The sequence below is a fragment of the Dasypus novemcinctus genome, chromosome 28, assembly GCF_030445035.2.
Source record: "Dasypus novemcinctus isolate mDasNov1 chromosome 28, mDasNov1.1.hap2, whole genome shotgun sequence".
Taxonomy (NCBI): Eukaryota; Metazoa; Chordata; class Mammalia; order Cingulata; family Dasypodidae; genus Dasypus; species Dasypus novemcinctus.
In genome coordinates this window covers 27,784,953-27,807,299 of record NC_080700.1, presented here as the reverse complement: position 1 = coordinate 27,807,299, position 22,347 = coordinate 27,784,953, and the positions used below count along the sequence as shown (strand labels likewise).

The window sequence follows — 22,347 nt, the reverse complement described above, 5'->3', positions numbered from 1 at the left end:
GCACTCTGCAAAGAAGTGAGAAAATGAGAGGCAATATATATAGGGTCTCAGCGCAAAGACAGTTCACAGCAGAGTTTCTGCTGGGGTCACATGAAGCACACAAATAGGATCTGGTGATGTTACTCCAGGAAGGAATTGTACAGCAGCCTGGAGAACATTACAATCTGTCTGCCTAAGGCAAGTCCTGCTTTATTTGCCAGTGTTTATGTTAGCTAAAATGCCTTCTTTTACTTAAGTTCCTTAATGATAGTACAGGTATTTCTCATCCCACAGGAGTTTTCATAACAAGAACTCAGCTGAAACACAACCAGTTAGACAACAAAATTTTTATCATTTGGAATCAACCCAGCTGGTGTTAGAAAAAAATCCTTCCATAAAGCCTGGGACACAGAGCTGTTCACCGAGGGGCTGGTCACTCCGATGACCCCAGTCCTTCCCCGTTTACCTTTGGTGCACGTAGAATGGGCTTTAGGCAGAATTGCGCAGTCAAGGCCAAAATTAATAAAAGAGATAGAAGCTCCTGACTATGTCGGTTTGCTGTTGTGGTTTTAACCACCAATTAAATGTGTTGGGTTTGCAATAAAATAGATCAATAAAATCTGTGTCATTGAAATTCTACAGGAATAATTTTGTTTTCCCCACTTGTAAGTTGAGGTTTCTTTGCGCCACAGTCATCCAATTGGTAGAAAAGACCCTACACTGTACCCTTTAGGAGCAAGTAGCTCTTCAGTGAGTGGCAACGAGCAAGCATCTGCTCCAGCTCTGGCATCCTGTTAGAGCCGCAAGCTTTGTCTGCTTGCCCTTTGGGGCAGGGGCGGGCGGTGTTTGAGGACCGTTTTATGGCAGACATCGCCATCTTGTGGCTACATATTCAAAATCTGAGGCAACGAACAATACACTGTGATTCATGTTTACCTACTACTACCTAACAACGCTTTCCAAAAACATACATACTTCTAAACTGTTTGGGGTTCTCCAGGACTTCTCTTTGACCCCAGAAAGAGTTCCAAATGGGATCTCATGGCCAGCGTCTTGTGGGGTCTTTCTGGCAGCCTTCCCCTCAGGTTTCTGGGCGGGTTCTCATGGCCATGTGGTCTGCTGGATCTCAGCCGCCTTCCCCCGTTTCCCATATAAACCTGCCTCGACTCTCCGCTCAGAGAGTTTACACCCTTATTCCTAAGGGGCAGCTGACAGGAATGGTCATTCTTCTGGGGCAGCTTTCTGCTGATTAGGGACAGTAGCCCTGCCTGACAGAGTGTAAAACCCTCTGGCTATTTTGTTGAGGTTGAGGGAAGATGGGTCTGGCATTATGGTTGGAACTGGGTGAAATCCCTGCATGACCAATATTTTGTTCTGGAAGACTTTGATTCTGGAAGAAACAAACTTGGTTAGAATTGACGATACTCAGTCCTACTAAAAGGATAAAGAAAATGGTGGTAGGCAGGCCCAAAAAGGGAGCCAGCAATGACATACTGGACCACGAGAGTGAAATAGGCCAGGTAACTTCAGAGGCTGCATCTTCCCAAAGTTCATGGGAATCAGCATTCTTCCTTGAGTTCTTTACTGATATTGTAAACTCTAGGGAGAGATTGTGGTAAACAAGCTGGGGTTGGTATAAAATGCCAAACCCAGTTTCCATGGTGGATATACGCAACAACAAGACAAACACATGGCAAGCAAAGTAAAGACAGTACCGAAGAGAGCCATTCCTTTACCTGATACTACTTAGAAAATGAATTAAATTTACCAGGACTTTTAACATGTTCAGTTTCCTTCTGCATATGATCTAGAATAGAAGAGGTATTATTGTATTCATGAAGTATATAGGTATACAGTACTTAATACTTAATACTAATCAATGCATAAGTTCCTCTTTGAGCTGCAATTAAACTTCATGTTTGCAATACTGTTCATGTTGTCTCTCCATGGGAGCAGGGCATAATGCCTATTGTGTTTAAGTTCTATTCACATAACTTTGGTAACTATTGCTCCACTTGGTATGTCTTTCACACCACCAGCATGCTGCAACACCATTGATCCTACAGAGAAATTAGGAAGGTAAGACTCCACTGTTTCAGTGGCCTGGTGCCTAGTGCCCTTTTGACACTATGAAACAGAGCCAGTCTAGAGGCCAGATGTAAATCTGGCCATATCAAGTCATTGCCGGCTGCTGCTGGAGTCTGAAGCTGCAATGTACTCTCCATCTACTTCAGGAACATAACCAGAGATGTGGTAGGTGCTTTTATTATTGTAAGGGTCTTGGACAGACCTGGCCAATATTTCAAATGGAGAGGCACCATGTAGGGTGCTGAAGGCCTGGTTTGAAGGCATAAGAGAGTTTGACAATACTGAAGTCTATTAACTTTCCACACACTTTTTAAACACTTCCAATGCAATGTATAACAGAAAAAATGAACTTAACTATTTTAGTACTTTACTTTTTACTTCTCCATCTTTACCAAGATGACATTAATTAACAGATATTTTACTTTAGCAGTACAGGAAAAACTACTTTCTCCATTATTTTATTAAAATCTAAGATTCCCAATGGTATCAAGGTTATCTTCCCTTGCCATCACTTTAAATGCGGATTGAGGTATCCTCCACAGGTTTTTCTGTTATAAAGCTACTTTTTGTTATCAGTATCAATTTCAGTTTCTAATTAATAATGGCTTTCTGGAATTATCCATTTAAATGCCTCAGTTTAAAAGATGCTTTTACAAACTTCTTATAATGAACCATAACCACAGACTAGTTATGTTACACTGAAATATGCTTATTAAATTACAGTTAGCAACCCTGAAATTTACCTTTAGCCATTCCTCATTCTGTTCTGTGAATACTAGTCATTTTACTTTAGGACAGATTTTAATTTCATTAAACATGAACTTAACGCTTTCTTTTTTTTTTTTTTAATTTTCTTTATTGTTTTCTTGCTTTCAATTTCATTGATTTTTTTATGTTTGTTTTTTTAATATTTATTTATTATTATTATTATTATTTTTTAATTACATTAAAAAAAATATATGAGGTCCCATTCAACCCCACCGCCCCCGCCCCCCACTCCCCCCACAGCAACACTCTCTCCCCTCATCGTGATACATCCATTGCACCTGGTAAGTTCATCTCTGAGCATCACTGCACCCCATAGTCAATGGTCCACATCATAGCCCAGACTCTCTCACGTTTCATCCAGTGGGCCCTGGGGGGATCTACACTGTCCCGTAATTGTCCGTGAAGCACTATCCAGGACAACTCCACGTCCCGAAAACGCCTCCACATCTCATCTCTTCCTCCCGTTCCCCACACCCAGCAGCCCCCATGGCTACCGTTCCCACACCTATTCCACATTTTCTCTGTGGACATTGGATTGGTTGTGTCCATTGCACACCTATGTCAAGTGAGGGCTTAGATTCCACATGGGTACTGGATGCACTCTTCCCGCTTCTAGTTGTAGACACTCTAGGCTCCATGTTGTGGTGGTTGACCTTCTTCAACTCCATGTTAGCTGAGTGGAGTAAGTCCAATAAGTCAAAGTGTAGGAGCTGAAGTCTGTTGAGGCTCTGGGCCTGGGTGTCATATTATCAGTCCAGAGATTCAAATCCCCTACATATATCTTAAACCCAGCACCAACTACAATTCCAATAAAGTAGCATGCAAGTCTTGTGAAAAGAGATCCCCTCTGAGTCCATTTCCATCACGCAGAAACACCAGCTCCAAAGAAGGGCCATCTGTCATGGCAGTGAACCCCTTCTGCCATGACCATAGAACCCGTGGGTCTCTTTATCCCTCAAAAGAACCAATACCTGGGGTTGTATCTACCTTATCTGTCTCTTAGACTCTGTGAACGCTTTCATCTTAAAGATTTAATACAGGGTGGTGGACTTGGCCCAGTGGTTAGGGCGTCTGTCTATCACATGGGAGGTCCACAGTGCAAACCCTCCTTGACCCTTGTGGAGCTGGCCCATGCGCAGTGCTGATGCGTGCAAGGGGTGCCGTGCCACGCAGGGGTGTCCCCCCCCGTAGGGGTGTCCCCCACGTAGGGGAGCCCCATGCGCAAGGAGTGCACCCCGTAAGGAGAGCCGCCCAGCGCGAAAAGAAGTTCAGCTTGCCCAGGAATGGTGCCACACACACAGAGAGCTGACACAACAAGATGACCCAACAAAAGGAAACACAGATTCCCGTGCTGCTGACAACAACAGAAGCGGACAAAGAAGAACATGCAGAAAATGAACACAGAGAGCAGACAACGGGGGGGGGGGGGGGGGGGGGGGAAGGGCGGGAGGGGGCGGCAAGGGGAGAGAAATAAATAAATCTTAAAAAAAAAGAGTTAATACATATGTTAATTTATTTAATTGGCTTCCTATAAAACTAGGAAGATTACATCCAAGCTAAATAAAATTGAAACCATTATAGTTTATGCAAGGAATGCTCTTTTTTATCTTCCTCCACAGGAGGATAAAACCTCTTTTTTCTTTAATAAAATTCTAAAATTGTGAGTAACTTTAAAAGCATACTGACTTCTAGGTTCTGGAATATATTTTAATTATTTAATTTGTTTTAATTATAATTTAGAAAAGCTCTTTCCATATCTTTCAAGGGCTTTTCCTTTATTTAATGAAATTTGGTAATAGGATTATTAACCACCATTATTTTAAGGCTATTAAAAGGTTTAAATTGGGATATTACAGACAAACTATGATTATTAATTCCCTGGCCTGCTAAGCACCTATTTAATTTTTAACAATTTGAATAGAGTTCTTTTAAGTTCTTTTAAGAATTTTCATTTGTCAATTTGATATTACCATCCCAATGTATAAAAATATACACTGAACAAATAGACACAAATAGAGTTAGGCATGAACACACTATTTTTTTATGACTTTCATTCTCTTTTGAAATAAGTTTAACTGTAAAATAACATTATATTCAAAAGATCTCTTTGAAGGCTATTTCTAATTAATTTACACTGTGACCATGCAGTTTTGCATAAGAATTTTGTTCCTTTTAATTATTGGCTGTGGGGAAGTGAACTTGGCCCAATAGATAGGGCATCCACCTACCACATAGGAGGTCCACGGTTCAAACCCCGGGCCTCCTTGACCTGTGTGGAGCTGGCCCATGTGCAGTGCTGATGCACACAAGGAGTGCCTGGCCATGCAGGGGTGCCCCCGCATAGGGGAGCCCCACATGCAAGGAGTGTACCCCATAAGGAGAGCCACCCAGTGTGAAAGAAAGTGCAGCCTGCCCAAGAATGGTGCTGCACACATGGAGAGCTGACACAACAAGATGATGCAACAAAAAAAAGAAACACAGATTCCCGGTCCCGCTGATAAGGACAGAAGTGGTCACAGAAGAACACAAAGTGAATGGACACAGAGAGCAGACAACTGGGGGTGGGGGGAAAGGGGAGAGAAATAAATAAAAAATAAATCTTTTAAAAAAATTATTGGCTGTGGCAGTTTGCTATTACTTATGAATTCCAAAAAGAGATATTGGGGAAGCAGACTTGGCCCAGTGGATAGGGCATCCGCCTACTACATGGGAGGTCCAAGGTTCAAACCCTGGGCCTCCTTGACCCGTGTGGAGCTAGCCCATGTGCAGTGCTGATGCACGCAAGGAGTGCCGTGCCACACAGGACTGCCCCCTGCATAGGGGAGCCCCACGTGCAAGGAGTGTGCCCTGTAAGGAGAGCTGCCCAGCACAAAAGAAAGTGCAGCCTGCCCAGGAATCGCGCCGCACACATGGAGAGCTGACACAGCAAGATGACGCAACAAAAAGAAACACAGATTCCCATGCCACTAACAACAACAGAAGCGGACAAAAAGAAGAACATGCAGCAAATGGAGACACAGAGAACAGACAAGTGGGGCAGAGGGGTAAGGGGAGAGAATAAATAAAATAAATCTCTAAAAAAAAGAACAAAAAACAAAAAGAGATATTGATTGTTTGTAAACTGCTCTGTTCCTCTGGGCATGATACCCTTTGATTGATTTAAATTCAAAGACTTTACATTTGCTTGATTAAATCAAGATTAGGGCTTTGATTCTACCACATCATTAGGGTATACAGCATTGAGTCCCTGCCCCCTTGGGGGGCTATATAAACAGATGCTTAATCAAGAACACAGAAGTAGATACACAAGAGAAGATACACAGAGAAAGAGAGACAGCTCCATAGACATGGCAGAGGCCCCAGGAAGAGAGATGAGCCATTTGCCTGATAGTTTACAGCTGACCTTGTGAAGAGACCAGAGCATCTGAGCCTGGAAAGAATCAGACCCAGAGAAGAGAGAAGAGCCCTATGCCAGCCTACAGCTGAGACTGGAAGTAGCTGGACCCATGGAGCCTTAAGGGGGAAGAGGAAGGCTGAACCCTGGCAGGCATCACCCGCCATCTTGCTTCAACATGTAGCAACAGTTTGGTAAGGAAGTAACCTTGAGTTGGTCTCTTTAGGGCCTTGTAACTGTAAGCTTTTACCCCAAATAAATACGCTTTATAAGAGCCAACAGAAATCTCGTACTTTGCATCAGCATTCCTTGGCTGACTAATACATTGGTTTATAACCAAATTAGATTAGAACAGAAGAGAGAATTTTACACACTTAGCATTTTTCAGGAACTTTTTAATCTTAATTGATGGCATATGAGGAGGTTCCTTATTTTACAAGGGAGAGGTTTAGTAAATAGCCTCGATCTTGATTCCCCATTCACTCCCCTTATTAGACACAACTGGGGATAGAGAGGTCCACAGGGCATGCCAGGACTGAGTAACTGGTTCCCACGTTAGTTAAGAAATGAACAGTCTTACCTGCCGCATGATGGGTCACCTGAGGCGCCTCTTGGTTGATGGTTCCCGTGTGACTTCAGACCCCTCCCATCCTCCCCTGGGGCAAGGACCCCTCCGGGTGGTGAGGCAGCTTGGGACTTGGCCTCGGGCAGCCCTGATGTGACAGTGCCCTTAACGGTGACAGTTGAAATGTGAGCCTGTCCTGGACCCTGTGCCCACCGTTCCTTCCCTTCTCCGTGTTGGCGTCATGACCTTGATTGTTGAAAACTGTGAAGGCTGTTTCTAAAAGGGAGTTCATGGAAGTTTGGGAGCCCAGAGAAAGTTTCTGCAGCTTTCTACAGATTATCTCCGAGACAGGCTTGCTGGGTGTCTGGGTTCCACCTTGGAGTAATTTCCCTGAGCTTATCATCGACAGGTGTGGTTCCTCATCTCTCGAAGGAGACATCATCATGTGGTCCGTGGCCCTCAGCTCTGTCCTCGCTTCCTCTTTTACACAGGTTTAACTGGAAGTCAGGGCCCTGGCTGTACTGTGGCCTCATGCCCTGGCTGTTAAAAGATTAGCCTCTTCCTTTTTTGACCATCAGTAGGCACATTGTCTCGGTTCCTGAGAAGACCACCCCACCCCCCCCCATGGGAACCTGCTGGAATGTTAAGCGAGGTCACCTGTTGTTCTAGGGAGAAACGGAAAAAGAGTCTGTCAGCCGATGCCATGTCCCAGATCCCAGCCTGGCTGAACTCTTGCCTTCCAAACTGAAGTGCCCAGGCTGCTCACATCTTGGAGGATGTTTGGTTTCCAATAGGCAGGAAGTCACAGGAACCATGTGCCCAGGCATCCCCCAGGTGAACGAGGTCTTGGGAGATGTCTGGGCCTAGGTTCTGGACCAAAGCTGCCAAGCCACGTGATTCTTCCTAGAAAAGGGGCTGACTTGAAACCTTCCTTCTGGACGACTGTTGCAGAGGGCTTACAAAGGTTGGCCATGAGAGAGACGACTGCCAGGGACACCGGGTTTGCAGTTAAACTGGACATTGTGAGGCATGTTAAGAAGCCAAAGGCTGATCGTTTTGCAGCTCACAGGCAGCCTCCGGGTCCCCAGAGGTATGGATTAAGAGGAACATCAGAGCCTCCCTGGCACTGAATAAGGAACAAACCTCCAGGCACGGCCCAGGAGGAGAATCTCGGGCACAGACCAAGAGGGCACAAACAGGCTTTAACTAAAAAGCCTACTCTCATCTGTCTTTAGGAGGGCTCAGGGAGCGTTACTTGCCTCTTTATCTCCTGCCTGGCTCCCCAAATACGTTGGCACAAGGATCTGGGTTATGAGCTTCTAGATTCTTGGCTTTTGTCTCATAAAAAAATTTAAGAATAAGCAAGGGAGTAGAGAGTTTATTAAAGAAACAAGAAAAGAGTACACAGTCCTAGAAATGGCCTGCAGGTGTGCCAGAGGATGTCCTAGGCCTGGGGGCCCCAGGTTAGGCCTCTTTAAAATCTTTGCCCTTCCCCCCCCTTCATAATGTTGGGAGCGGGCCTAGCTGTTTGTGGTTCTGATTGGTTGCCTTAGGATCCGTGCCTGTTAGCTCTCAGAGGCCCGGCGATGAGGCCTGTTTGGGGTTATTCGGGGCTTTTCTTTGACCCCGAAAGAGTTCCAAACAGGATCTCGTGGTGAGGGTCTCATGGGCTCTTTCTGGCAGCCTTCCCCTCACCAGGTTTCTGGACAGGGTCTCAGGGCCTTGTGATCCACCGACCATGTTGTCTGCTGGGTCATAGCTGCCTTCCCTGTTTCCTATACTGTGTGTTTTTTTTTAAGATTTATTTATTGATTTATTTCTCTCCCCTTCCTCCCCTCCCCTCCCCAGTTGTCTGTTCTCTGTGTCTATTTGCTGCGTCTTCTTCTTTGTCCGCTTCTGTTGTCAGCGGCATGGGAATCTGTGTTTCTTTTTGTTGTGTCATCTTGCTGTGTCAGCTCTCCGTGTGTGTGGTGCCATTCCTGGGCAGCCTGTGCTTTTCTTGTGCTGGGTGGCTCTCCTTACGGGGCACACTCCTTGCGCGTGGGGCTCCCCTATGCGGGGACACCCCTGCATGGCAGGGCACTCCTTGTGTGCATCAGCACTGTGAGTGGACCAGCTTCACATGGGTCAAGGAGGCCCGGGGTTTGAACTGCAGACCTTCCATGTGGTAGGCAGACACCCTATCCACTGGGCCAAGTCCACTTCCCTGTTTCCTATATTAACCTGCCTCATTTGATAACCTAATCAGGTTTCCTCCCATTGCAAAGGCTTTATAAGAATTACATGTAGGCAGTTCAGAAAACTGTGGTGCAGATGGATTACCCTGGGTTTTACAGTAATTGTCACATTATATTAAATTACAATAAAGCAAATATGAAACCCATGTCTGTACCTCAAGCAGTTTTCTGTTTAACTTTTCAGAAATTTATTTTTTTATTTATTTTTTATTTAAGATTTATTTATTTTATTTATTTCTCTCCCTTCCTCCCATCAGTTGTCTGCTCTCTGTGTCCACTCACTGTGTGTTCTTCTGTGACCGATTCTATCCTTATCAGCGGCACCAGGAATCTGTGTTTCTTTTTCTTGTTGCATCATCTTGCTGCATCAGCTCTCCATGTGTGCGGCGCCATTCCTGGACAGGCTGCACTTTCTTTCGTGCTGGGTGGCTCTCCTTACGGGGTGCACTCCTTGCGCGTGGGGCTCCCCTACACGGGGGACACCCCTGCGTGGCACGGCACTCCCTGCGCGCATCAGCACTGCGCATGGGCCAGCTCCACACAGGTCAAGGAGGCCCGGGGTTTGAACCTTGTACCTCCCATGTGGTAGACGGATGCCCTAATCACTGGGCTAAGTCCGCTTCCCCTCAGGAACTTTTATTAACATCAAGTTTATTTAGTGTATGTGAAGCCATAAACCAGAAAAGCCATAAATTCCTGGGTAAGGCAAAAAAAAAAAAAAAAACTGCTCCATGTAGGTGCCTCTTAACGCACACATGCACATTCCTAAGCACCATAGCTATCTGTACTAAACTACTGCTACGTATCAGTAACTTCAAGGGAACATACTTATGATCTTGCAGATCCCAGCGTGGCTCTCTACCCTCCTGTTCTTACCCCACATGACCTTCCCAGAAACCCCTGGGTGGCACAGAGCACTACTCTGAACTTACAGACCAGGAAGCTGGTTCTGGGCGGCTGCAGTAAGTTCCCCAGTAAAGGTTTCCTATTTTGCTGTAGGTAGTGGCCTGCTTCATATTTTGGTCTGAAGTGCCCACTGAACTTGGGCAGAACCTAATGTGTAGGTTCATGGCCAAACAGTATACTTGCCTGGGATTTTTTTTTTTTATAAAGCATGTAAATGTTTCTGACAAAACCTCTGTAAATTGCATTCACTGTTCTAGTGAAGGGAAAAGCAAAGACAGATTTGATCATTGTGATAGATGTTCAGTATGTTTTATGATATTCAAATGGAACTTGTTCTAGAGTAGAGGCAGTGTGGCAGTTTGAAATTCTTTCATGAATCCCCAAAAGAGAAAGATCATGTTCGTGAACTAGACCATTCCTGGCACAAGGAATTGAACCGGGACCTCCCACATAGGAGGCTGGAGCTCAACCGCTTGAGACACGTCTGCCTCCCACAAAGAGCACATTGTTTATGGTACCAGTCTCTTGCTGCTACTTCTTTGGAGACAGGATTTGAGAAAGGCGTTTTCCCTCTCATGGGTTTTGAGATGTAGAATTCTCTCCTGGAAAAATACAAACCTCAATGGATAACAACAACAACAACAACAAAAAATCACTTTTGTGGCTTTCTTTGGAATAAGGCCCAGCAGCAAAATTTAAGAGTAGGGCATTTTCTACAAGAGCAGAGGCCTTGAGAGAAAAATATTTAACCCACTCAGAATTCCATGGCTTATCTGATTCAGCAAATGAAAACCAAACTGGGTATAAACACAAATTGGGCATCATTGCTTGTTTAATCCTCGGGCGACAAAGATTCTTGATCTTTTATCCAGTACTGAAAAGATGATCCAAGAACACCCTATGGTAGCATAAATGTCTGCTTTATATTAGTCATTTGAGTACTCAGTCGTACCTTGCCTGATCTCAATACTCCTCTAATAAAATTAAAAAAAAAAAAAAAGTTGTAGAAATGGTGGCTGATTTAAATCCCCATTTCACTCTTGCTCATTTAGACAAAATGGGAGCTGCCAGCAGGAAAGCAAGACATATATCCCTCTGGCTGCTCTCTTTTATTTTCCTTTGCTCATTGATCCTCCCCTTTGTAGGGGATTTCATTTGCTACTGTTCCATCACCCAGATGCCTCCCAAATTTCTATCTCCAATCCATCTGCACATGGATGTCTTACAGGAATTGTAAGCTGAGTCTGCCTCTGAACACCAGACTTTACACTCCACCCTCTTGCCCACCTCTACTCATTCTTAAGGTCTCAAAGTACCTTCCTTACACTTGAGACTATCAAAGTTTCCAGTTACAAACTCTTGCTGAAGTACGTATTTTGTTTTACAGCAGTCATCAGAAACCTAGTGAATTCATTAGTGTAGAATTACTTTTTAATGCACAATATGGCTTTATTATAGTGATATAGAAAACAAATATAACTTTAAATGTTCATAACCACACTATACAATATTAATTGGTAATGTTATTCGGCTCACTAAAATTTGAGGGAATGGTTTATAAATTTTTGAAATTCACTGATGTGTTTCATAAAGACTTGGTTTGAAAGGGTTTGAAAGGCATGTTCACATTTTTGTTAAGCATATCTAAGTTTTCATTCTCCTGAACCTATTCATAATCTCAGCATTTTTATACAACCTCAGTTGTGAAAGCTCAAGGCCTTTGGTTACTAATAGAATGGGCAGTTATAATTTGCCAGGGCAACATCTTTAAAAGGAAGGCATTTTTAATAAATAATAAGTAATGGGTAACAGATTTTTGACCTAGTTCTTTTTTCCTTTATGGCAAAAAAGAATTCCCCTGGCATCCAATCCAACCCCTAAAGACTGACAACACTCTTGAATTGACTCCTTTCAAAGCACTTTAGGCGGCTACTTCCATTAGAATATTCAGATGAAAATGGTGCCCTTCAATCGGAAAGTCTTCAGCTTTGAGGTGATCAACTGTTTCAACTTTTTGAAGGATTTTGAGCTTGAGGAAAGGTCTTGGTTCTCTTGGAAGCTGAATTTTCAGTGGCTCCACGTGCCTTCAGGTAAATAGGTGCACCTCCAAAACACGTAGAGGCCCCTGGCTTGAGGCCTGGGACTGTGTGGGCCAGGTAGGTGAGCAGGGCACAGCTGGCCATGTTAGGAGGCGTGCCCAGGCCTAGAAACCGCGAAAGACCCCATTCCTGCTCTCCAGGGCACCGAGGTGAGTCTGTGCGTTCCTGTGCATGCAGGAGCGCACGACCAAGTTTAATCTTGCAGAGCAGTGCAAAGGCCAGTGCCTGAGCCAGCCACTGTTCTTAACGTCTTGCACACCCGGCAAAGCAAGGCCCCTGGCCCGCCGGCGACACCCCTCCCTCCTCGGGCCCCGCTTCCAGCACCTCCGTCCCGGCTCCTCTTCCAGCACCCCTCTCCCGGAACCCCACCTGTCCCCCTTCCACTATCGCCGTCCCACCCCTCTTCCAGCATCTCCCTCCCGGTACCCCTCCGGATCCGTCCTCATCTCCCCTTCCTCCACCTCCTCCCGACTCCCCTGCTGTCCCTTCTTCCGGAAACCCGGTCCCGAGATGGCGTCCAGTCCCCGAGCCTCCCTTCCAACCGCTCAGGGGAGAGGAAAGCCCCCGGGCTGGCGACCGGCGCATGCGCGCAGCCCAGGCCGCTCGCGGGACTTCCGGTAGGCTGGCGGCGTTTCCGGCTTGGCGTTTCCGGGTGGGCGCGAGGGCTCGGCGAGGGAGCATCCGCCAGCGGGGCCCGGGCGGAGGCCATGGACAAGCTGCGGCGGGTCCTGAGCGGCCAGGACGACGAGGAGCGGGGCCTGACCGCGCAGGTAGGCATCTCGCGCCCGCCGCGCCTCCGCGGCCGCCGGGGGACAGACCCGGGACGGGGGGAAGGGTGTGCTTGGGGGACCTCAGTGAAGGAGAGCTACGCCCGCCCCCGGGGAAGGATTTGGGGAACTTTACCAAATTTTTCTGGAGTTCCCGTAAGCTCACTTTGAGACCCCCCCACCTCCCAATTTGGCCTTTCCGACTCTTAGGAAACCAGTTTGCTGCTTATCGCTCCTCTCCTAAATAACCCATCTGCCCCCACGCTGTTCTCAAGCCTCAAGTAGACATCCTGGTTCGGGCTCTTGCTAGTAGGTGTGCTGTTACCTGCGGGTGATTTATCCTGTGCTCTGGGATGAGCCGAAATCTTTACATTTGTTGCATCCATTTGCCCCTGACGGTAAATGAGTTGCTGTGTGTGCGCGCGCCTTGGATGCTGAGAGACGGGAGGAAAAACAGACGGGGGAAAAAAGAACACTAAGAAGTGAAATAATATTGAGTCCAAAGTTGTCTGTTAAGGCAGTGAGTCCTAGTAAGGGATTAAAAAAGAAAAAGAAAGCGTTATCTCTGCTTTGCCCATGAAACTTGATGAGGACTGCATCCTCCAGTAAGAGGGCTAAAAATAGAGGAGTTGAACAGGAACGACTTTATAAGCATTTTTGTTAATTTGCCCGCTAACAAATTTTTGCTTGCTTGTCAGATAAGTGGAACATTTAAAATCAAATTGTACATAAGGTTATTCATCCTGTTCCTTCCCTAACTTCCTTCCTTGGCATCATGTTTATTCAGCACCTCTTGTTGGCAGGTTCTGGGAGAGTTCAAAGACTATGAGGCAAGTATCTGCTCTTGGTGAACCCTGTGACTACTTCAACAAGTTATAATAGTAATTCAAGAACCCATAAATGGTAATATCAGACATGTCAGCAAGGCAATACATGGCTAACCCAACATATTTAATGTTTGTTGAACCACTGTTATATGTCCCATTTTAAGTTCTAGGTCTCTCTTGTCCAGTACAGTAAAGAGCCATACCCACATGTGGCTATTTAAATTTAAATTGAGTAAACTTAAAAAAAATTTTAAATTCAGCTCCTTAGTCACACTAGACACATTTTGTTTAATAGCCACTTGGTTAGTGGCTACTGTATTGGACAATGTATATCTGGGACATTTTCACTGCAGAAAACTCTATTGGACAGTGCTGCTTGGGGACACAGAAGTGATAGCCATTTCTCTTGAACCCACTCTCTAAAGGGAGATAGCTATGTGGAGAAATATTTGATCAAAGATTGGACTGACAGTCTTTGATAATGGACAAATGCTGTGAACCTAAAGGAGGTGATCTGTGTATGTTTGACACTATACAGGATGCTGACAATGTCATGGTGAATAAACCACAGTTCTTGTGGATGAAGCTTACATTTAATTGGGGGAAACAGTTAAGGAACAAGTTCATGTGGATGGAGCTTACATTTAATTGGGGGAAACAGTTAAGGAACAAGTAAATATGGCAGACAATGTTAAATGCAGTGGAGGAAGTTAAAGCAGGTTGAGGAGGTTCTGGTTGCCATATTATAATAGGATGATCAGGGAATGCCTCCCTTCTAGGGTAGTGTTTGAGCGTAGAGCTGAAGAAACGTCCTGGATATCTGGGTGAGTCATGCAATTAAGAGCTCCTAGGCAGAGGGACCAGAAGATACAAAGCCCTGAGAATGGAGTGTGTTTGGCATGTTCTGGGACAATAAGGCCAGAGCGTCTGGAGCAGAGGAAGAGAGGAGAGGTAAAGAATCTCTTTGGCTGCTCTGGAGAACAAACAGATTGTAGGGGGCAGGAGTAAAAACCCAGAGATGGATTAGGTAACTGTTTACGGTCATTCCAGTAAGAGGTACTATGACTTGAGTCAAGGTGACAGAAGTGATGGTGGTGGGTGTGGTTTTGTTACCTATTTTTCTCTTTTTGCTTATTTTTGTTGTTGCTTTTTAAAGTGGTCAAATTCTAGAAATAGTTTGAATGTAGATCGAGCCAGATTAGCTGTTGATGGGTTGAAGGTATGAGAGCCAGAGGATGCCTCCATTGCTTGAGGAGCTGGAAAGATGGCATTGCCATTTACTGAGCTGGAGAAGGTTATGGGAGGACCATTATATCAGCTTTGGATGTTAAGTCTGAGGTACCAGTTAGCATCCAAGTGGAGGTGTCAAGAAGGCAGTTGGACATATGATTCTAGAGTTCGTGGGAGGAAGGAAATATTATGAGGTTAGATAGGATCACTAAAGGATTTGTTTGCAGGTAGAAAAGAGATGAGGTCCAAGTTTGACGTCTGAACCTCTGTAGTATGTAGAGGTTCGGAGGATGAGCAGGATCCATCACAGAAGCTGAGAGGAGTGGCCAGAGCAGGAGGAGGAAAACCAAGAGAAAGGGATGTCTTAGAAAGGAAGAGAAGAAAGTGTTTCAAGAAAGAGGGTGATATATCATATGCTATTGATAGTTCTCATAAGCTAAGAACTGATAATTTACCATTACATTTATCAGCGGATGGTATTGTTGACCTTGATGAGAGCAGTTTTGTTTGATCAATGGGGATGAAACCTGAGTGAAGCTGTTCAGGAGAGAATTGAAAGGAAGAAGAAGTAGAGACAATAAGTATAGGTATCTCTTTGATTTTTTGCTGTAGAGCAAAGCATTGGGTTGGTAGTTGGAGGATGAAGTGAGATCTAAGAAGATTTTGTTGTTGTTTTTAAAGATGAGAAATACCAGATCTTTCTGTGCATTTGGGATGGTCCAGAAATGAAGGGAAACTTGATGGAGGTGAGGGAAAGGAGATACTGAAAAGGTAGTAGGATCAGTGGATTATTGGCCTGGGTGGGTAGGTAACTAAGGATTTTGAAAGATAGGAGGGATGGCTAGAAAATGGGATACTTTGAATTGAGATTATTGAGATTATGGTGCATTTATTGTTGAAGATGTAGGGTTTGATGGCTGCAGTTAGGTGAAGAATAGGACCACTGGAGGAGAGAAGATTAAGGCACTGAGAGTCTTAGAGTTTTGGATTGTTTATGTCAACAGTGAAATCATGAAGAATTGGGACAGGCGTGGTGGAGAGATGGCAGTGAGCCAGATGCAAAGATCATTGGCGATTGAAAGGTGCGACCCAGCAGGTGGCAGATGATTGCAGTAAAGAAGAGCAGGTGGTGTGAGGAGGAGAAAGGGATTGGAAGCAGCAGTGAGGAGGAGAACACCTACCCCTCCTCCTGACCACAGTGGCACAGAATGGATGAGAGAGAGAACCTGTACCACCTGAGAGTCTTCAGGGGAAAATCACATTCCAGACAGAGCAAGGATGTGAGAGGAATAATCAGAGAAGTGGTTGCTGCTGTGGGGAATTTTGCTGACAGAAGTGTTTTTGTGTCTAGGGATAGACGGGACATGAAAGCTGAGCAGGCATGAACGTAGATGAGGGAGGTCCTGGGAGTGTTGGGTTTCTTGTGCAACAAGATGTAAGCTGGGACAAAGGTCTTGATGAGATTGGTTCATGACAGGGATGGTGTCTTAGGTAGAATGAGGAGCTGTGAGGTGATGAGTGTTGCAGGGGAAGGGCTCCAAGAGCAGCCCGAGCTCTGGGCTCTTCCATCCTCCTCCTGAGATGGTTGGAAGCGAGGTAACCAGAGTTCTGGGGCCCCTCCTTTTGAGATGGATGATCTGGGGGGAATTCAAGTAGGAGAGGCCTGAGCCAGCCCTTAAAGAATTAGATTATTTTACCCTCCTCCGACCCTCCCCGCCCCCAGTGACTTCCTTACATGGTATCTCAGACCTCTTCATGATTTGTCTTCTCCACTTTCATTTCGCACCACTCTCCCCCACACTTACTGTGTTTGTGTTCCTCAATCTAAGCAGTTTTTTTCCTGCTTGCAGCACCAGGTGGTTCCATCTCTTTGTTTTTGGAACGTGCTCTTTTCAGGCTGAGTGTTCATTTTCTTTATGTCTTCACTGGGTCACCTGTTTATTTCCTTTTTTAGAACTTTAACACATCCTGTAATTACCTTTTTACTTATTTATTGCCTGTTTTTCCCCATTTCATTTGAATGTAAACTCCAAAGGATGTGAGATCTTGTCTGTCTTGTTCCCTACCATATTTCTAGAACCTACGAAATACCTGGCATATAATATCTGTTCATAAATACTTGTTGGATGAACTAATGAATGAATGAGTTTGGATTTGGACAGTTGTTGAGAGAGGGGAAGTCCTCAGGCCACAATGTGTGAACATTCCACAGAGGTCTCTTTATCTGAACACCTACCAACTTTATTTAACAAAATGAAGTGATCATATTTTGAAACTACTCTTACCTAGATTATCCTAGCACTGTGATATTAAGAGGCACAATTGATTATAATAATCACGTGCAGTGTTAATACAGGGCATTGAAATACACCTGAAAATTAAAATACTGATGACAAACTGGTGGAAAAAAAAATACTTGCAACATAAATATAATGGCAAAGGCCTAATATTTTTCATATGAAGGGTAAAGAGTTTTTAAGAATTAAGTTGAACACTAATAGAAAAAATTAAAAAGATTAGATAATTCTTATTTTTTAATAGATATGCAGACAGTAACTGAAAAATGTTCACTTTCATTCATAAAGATAAAAATTAAAACAGCAATGTAGTTCCCTCCCTTAATCTGGCCTCCTAGTTTAACCTTTATCTCTCTGGTCTCCTGTCTCACTACTCCCGGATATAACCTCTCTTCCAGCATCTGAACTTCTTGCTTCCAGGTCCTTTTCTATGTGCTTCATTTTTTGCCCTCCTGCTTTTAAGTTAGACAATATTTCCTACATCTTTTCAAAGTACCTACTTGTCTTCCACACTTCAAGTTTTTTAAAGGTTTGGGTCTGTCTTATTCACTGTTGAATTTACATCCATTCTAATCCATGGTTTGGCACATGACATGCATATTAGTCAGGGTTCTCTATGGAAACAGAATCGATAGGATCTATATATAAACTATATTTTTACTATATATAGTAAATATGAGATATTTAAAAAATAGGAATTGGCCCCCATGACTATGGGGATGTGCAGGTCCAGATTCTATAGGGCAGGCCGCAAGCTGGGAACTCCGATGAAGGTTTTCAACAAATTTCCCAGAAGTCGGCTAGCTGAAGGGGAGATAGAAATTCTCCCTTCACATTGCTGAAATCATTACTTCTCCTTTCAAGGCCTTCAACTGATTGGATGGTATTTCTCTCATTGTTGAAGGCAGTCTCTTCAGTGACTGTAGATAAAACAGCCTATGGCAAGCAAACAACTTACTGATTAGTTAAATCCATGAAATATCCTCACGGTAACAATCAGGCCAGTGCTTGCTTAACCAAACAACTAGACACTATAACCTGGCCAGATTGACACATGAACTTAACCATTATAGTTAACACCTTGTCAACGTGGCATTCGAACATACCTCCTTAAATGGTACTTAATTTCTTAATAAAAGCAATAAGTCTATTTTCACCTAACTGTATTTAACTATCCTGCAGACAACTGGAAATGCACCAGCTTTCCTCAGATTAGGGTACTAGTCCTTGGGAATATTCACTTTTAAACTTGATATCCTATAACGTAAATATTGTGACATGAAGTTAATACAATTTTGTCATATGATAAGTGGATAAAGGAAGATAGGGAAGAAAATAAAGATACTTGCTTTATGTACATATGCAAACATATTCAAAACAATGAAAAAATATAACCATTACAGTCCTCATTTCTGTAACTAGACACTTGGCTGTAGTTTGTATTTATAATCACCTTCCACTACCCATTCCATATTCCCTTTACCTTCAGCAGGCACCTCACCTGACAGGCTCTTTGCCTGGTGGGGTGACACAGATCTTCATTCCTGAAGGTTCTGGGCCATTGCTATTTCTGCCTGGATTGGGTTGTTGCAGTTTTCCACTGAATTTAATCACAGGGCATGGTAGTACTAAGACACCCTAGAGTATCTCCTGTTTCTAGGCAAACTCTTCTTTACTTCCTTTGTGTAGTAGCAGTCCTGTTTCCCCTTGATAATCAGGATCAATCACCCTACCTAGCACAGTAATTCCCCTCTTTACCTGTTGATTCCGAGGCATGAGGAACCCAAAGTGGCCAGGTGGCGGTCTTAATGTCCAGTTCAGAGGAATTGTTGTGTCTCCTGGTGGAAGCATTCTTCCTTTTGAAATTAAAACCTGTAGACCAGCAGTGCTTAAAGTTGCAGGGACGAGAAGCATTTTTCCAGTGGATCACTAGGGCTAACAGTGGGTGCCACTCCCATTTCCACCCCTTGATACCTGGACCATGAATCCTGGCTATGGGAGAAACAGGACCATAGAGTAGATGCTGATTTAGAGCGTACACAGTTTCCTGGAGAACATTACCCAAGCCCTGTAAGGTATTCCCACCCAGTGGTGCCGTAATTGAGTTTTCAAGGCCATTCCTCCATTCTTTCGATCTAGCTGCTTCAGGATGATGAGGAATGTGGTAATACCAGTGAATTCCGTGAACCTCTGCCCTTTCTTACACTTCATTTGCCATAAAGTGGATGCCTGCACCAGGAGCAATGCTTTGTGGAATACCATGACAGTGGATAAGGTATTCTATAAGTCCATGGATGGTGGTTTTCACAGAAACATTTCATGCAGGGAAGATAAATCCATATCTGGAGTATTAGCCTATTCCAGTTAGAACAAATAGCTGCCTCTTCCATGATGGAAGTGGTCCAGTATAGTCAACCTGCCATAAGGTAGCAGGCTGATCACCTCAGGGAATGGTGCCATATTGGGGACTGAGTATTGGTCTGTACTGATGGCAGATTGGGCATTCAGCAGTGACTATAGCCAAGTCTAGCTAAGTCAGCCTTGGTGAGGGGTAGTCCATGTTGTTGAGTCCATGTATAACCTCCATCCCTGCCACCATGACCACTTTGTTCATGAGCCCATTGGGCAATAATGGCAGGAGTGGCTGGGGAAAGGCTGATTGGTAGCCACAAAACTGGTCATCCTATGCACTTGATTGTTAAAATCTTCCTCTGCCGAAGTCACATTGCACACAGACATCCTCATGTTTTTTGCCCACTCGCAAAGGTCTGTCCACGTACCTCTTGTGCAGACCTCTTTATTAGCAGTTCTCCAGTTATATTCCTTTCAGGTTTCAAATCATCCAGACAAACCATTGGCAAAAGCCCATGCTCAGTATATAAGTGCACCTATGGCCATTTCTTTTCAAGCAAAATGAACAACCAGGTGCACTGTTAGAACTTCTGCCCACTGGGAGGATTTCCCCTTACCACTGTCATTTAGGGATATCCCAGCAGGGGGTTGCAGTGCTACAACTCTCCACTTTCCAGTGGTACCGCCATATTGTAAAGACTCATCTATAAACCAGGCCTGAGTTTCTCTTTCTCAGTCAACTGTAAGGAACTCTCCAAGAGACCATACCTGTGGTCTCGGAAAGAGAAGGGAATGTGGAAGGAGTGGGGGCCATGGGCATTTGGGCCACTTCCTCATGTAATACTTGTGCCTGTAGGACCTGCTGGAAACCTATCTTGTTAATGCAAGCACAGCCATTTCCAATAGAAAGGCCCACCCAATCTGGCACTACAAAAGAGAAACATTTCTCTTAGTGAGTAGGTGATTTATTGCAAGTGCACAAGCAAGGATCTGGGAGAATCTTTCCCAAAACTAGTTCAAAATGAGAAGGGGATCTAGGGTTTTTATAGGGGAAATAAGGATTGAGAATCAAGTGATGATTGAGCAGTGTATTTGCTATGTGGGTAATGACTGGAATTTTTTTACAGGGTCTGCTGTGTTATCTCCTGTATGTAAAACGCTTGTTTGATGTACTGGTTCACAGCCTTTTATCTCAGGGAAGTTGCAGATTTCCTGGGATAATAGGGTGCTGCTGGCACCATTCTGTGATTTTGCTGAGATGTTATCTTATTCCTGACTTTCCTGGGAAAGGAACTGAGACGGTCTGATTATTGTCCTCATGGGAACTAAGAACAAAGAGTAAATGACTGAGATTAGGTTAATAGAAAACCAGTTCATCTAGATCTGGGAAAGGTATTTTAATTTTTCAGAGATGTTTAAGAAGAGAACTTTTCATTAAGCACATTTACCAACTATCAATCTTGTGTATACCATCTCTATTTTATGATGTAGTGCTGCTGTGCTTGCCCAACATTGTGGCGTGATGGCTCAGACAGCATCCAATTCATTATGGGCAACTCAGGTCTTACGGTAACTTGGTGGCCCATGGTTAAGCATTCAATCTCTACTAAGGCCCAGTAGTTATCTGTAGAGGATGGCAGGGCTTGGTCCAAAATCCTCAGGGTCTTTGCTGTGATTCTCTGTAGGGGCCTGCCAAAGGCTCCAGATGGCATATCTGTTGGCCACTTACACTTTCAGCACAATTGGATCTGCTGGATCATGTACTCAAGTGGCAGAGCACCTTGCACAGCAGTCTGTGCCTGTTGCAGAGCCTGCTCTTAAAAGGTCCTCACTCAAAGCAGCAGCACTTGTGGATCACTCGGTAAATGGGCTGGAATAGCACATCCAAATGAAAAATATGTTGTCTCCAAAACCCAAAGAGGCCAGCTAAGCATGGTGTCTCATTTTTGGTCGTAGGAAGGGCCAGATGCAATGGCTTATCCTTTACCTTAGAAGAGATGTTTTCACATGCCCCACACCACTGGACACCTAGAAATTTCACTGAGGTGGAAGGACTCTGAATTTTTGTTGAATTTATCTCCCACCCTCTCATCCCCAAATGCCAACAAATCTAGAGTAGTTGCTACTTCTTGGTCACTAGGTTCAGTTAAAATGATATCAACACAAAGGACCAGTGTGATGTATTGTGAGAGGGAGGGATGGTCAAGTTCTCTGTGGAATAGATTATAGCATAGGGCTGGAGAGTTGATGTACCCCTGAGGTAGGACAGTGAAGGTGTGTTGCTGTCCTTTCCAGGTGAAAGCTAACTGTTTCTAGTGATCTTTACTCATAGAAATTGAGAAAATAGTATTTGCTGCATACAGTCTACCAGGGGATGTGTTGATTTGTTCAGACAACGATACCACATCTGGAACAGCAGCTGCAATTGAAGACACCACCTGCTTAAGTGTATGACAATCTACTGTCATCCTCTAAGATGACCCATCTGTTTTCTGCACAGGCCAGATAGGAGTGTTGAATGGGGATGTATTGGGAATCACCACTCCTGCATCCTTCAAGTCTTTAATGGTGACAGTAATCTCTGCAGTCCCTCCAGGAATCTGGTATTTCTTTTGATTTACTGTTTTTCAGTTCTAGTAGCTTCCACTTGGTCTTTTCTACCATAACAGCCCTCACTCCAAAAGTCAGGGAATCAATGTGGAAATTCTGCCACTTGCTGAGTACGTCTGTTCCAATTATGCATACCGGAACTGCAGAAATAATTACAGAATGGCACCAGGGACCCAGTGAACCCCCTGAAACAGACCTGAACTAAAACTCCATTGATCACCTGATTTC

At 44.3% G+C, this 22,347-nt stretch overlaps 1 protein-coding gene across 2 annotated transcripts in view; it reads left to right on the top strand.

Moving 5' to 3' along the window:
• The first annotated feature begins 12,641 nt into the window (after positions 1 to 12,641).
• SFT2D1 (SFT2 domain containing 1) overlaps positions 12,642 to 22,347 on the top strand; it is a 28,388-nt gene continuing 18,682 nt past the window's right edge. The window contains exon 1 of one of the 2 annotated variants that reach the window (XM_058289743.2): positions 12,642 to 12,806. In XM_058289743.2, coding sequence (XP_058145726.1) covers positions 12,744 to 12,806 — 63 coding nt within the window. In that variant the 5' untranslated portion in view covers positions 12,642 to 12,743. The remainder of the gene's footprint in view (positions 12,807 to 22,347) is intronic. The other variant, XM_004465923.5, reaches the window with a different exon arrangement.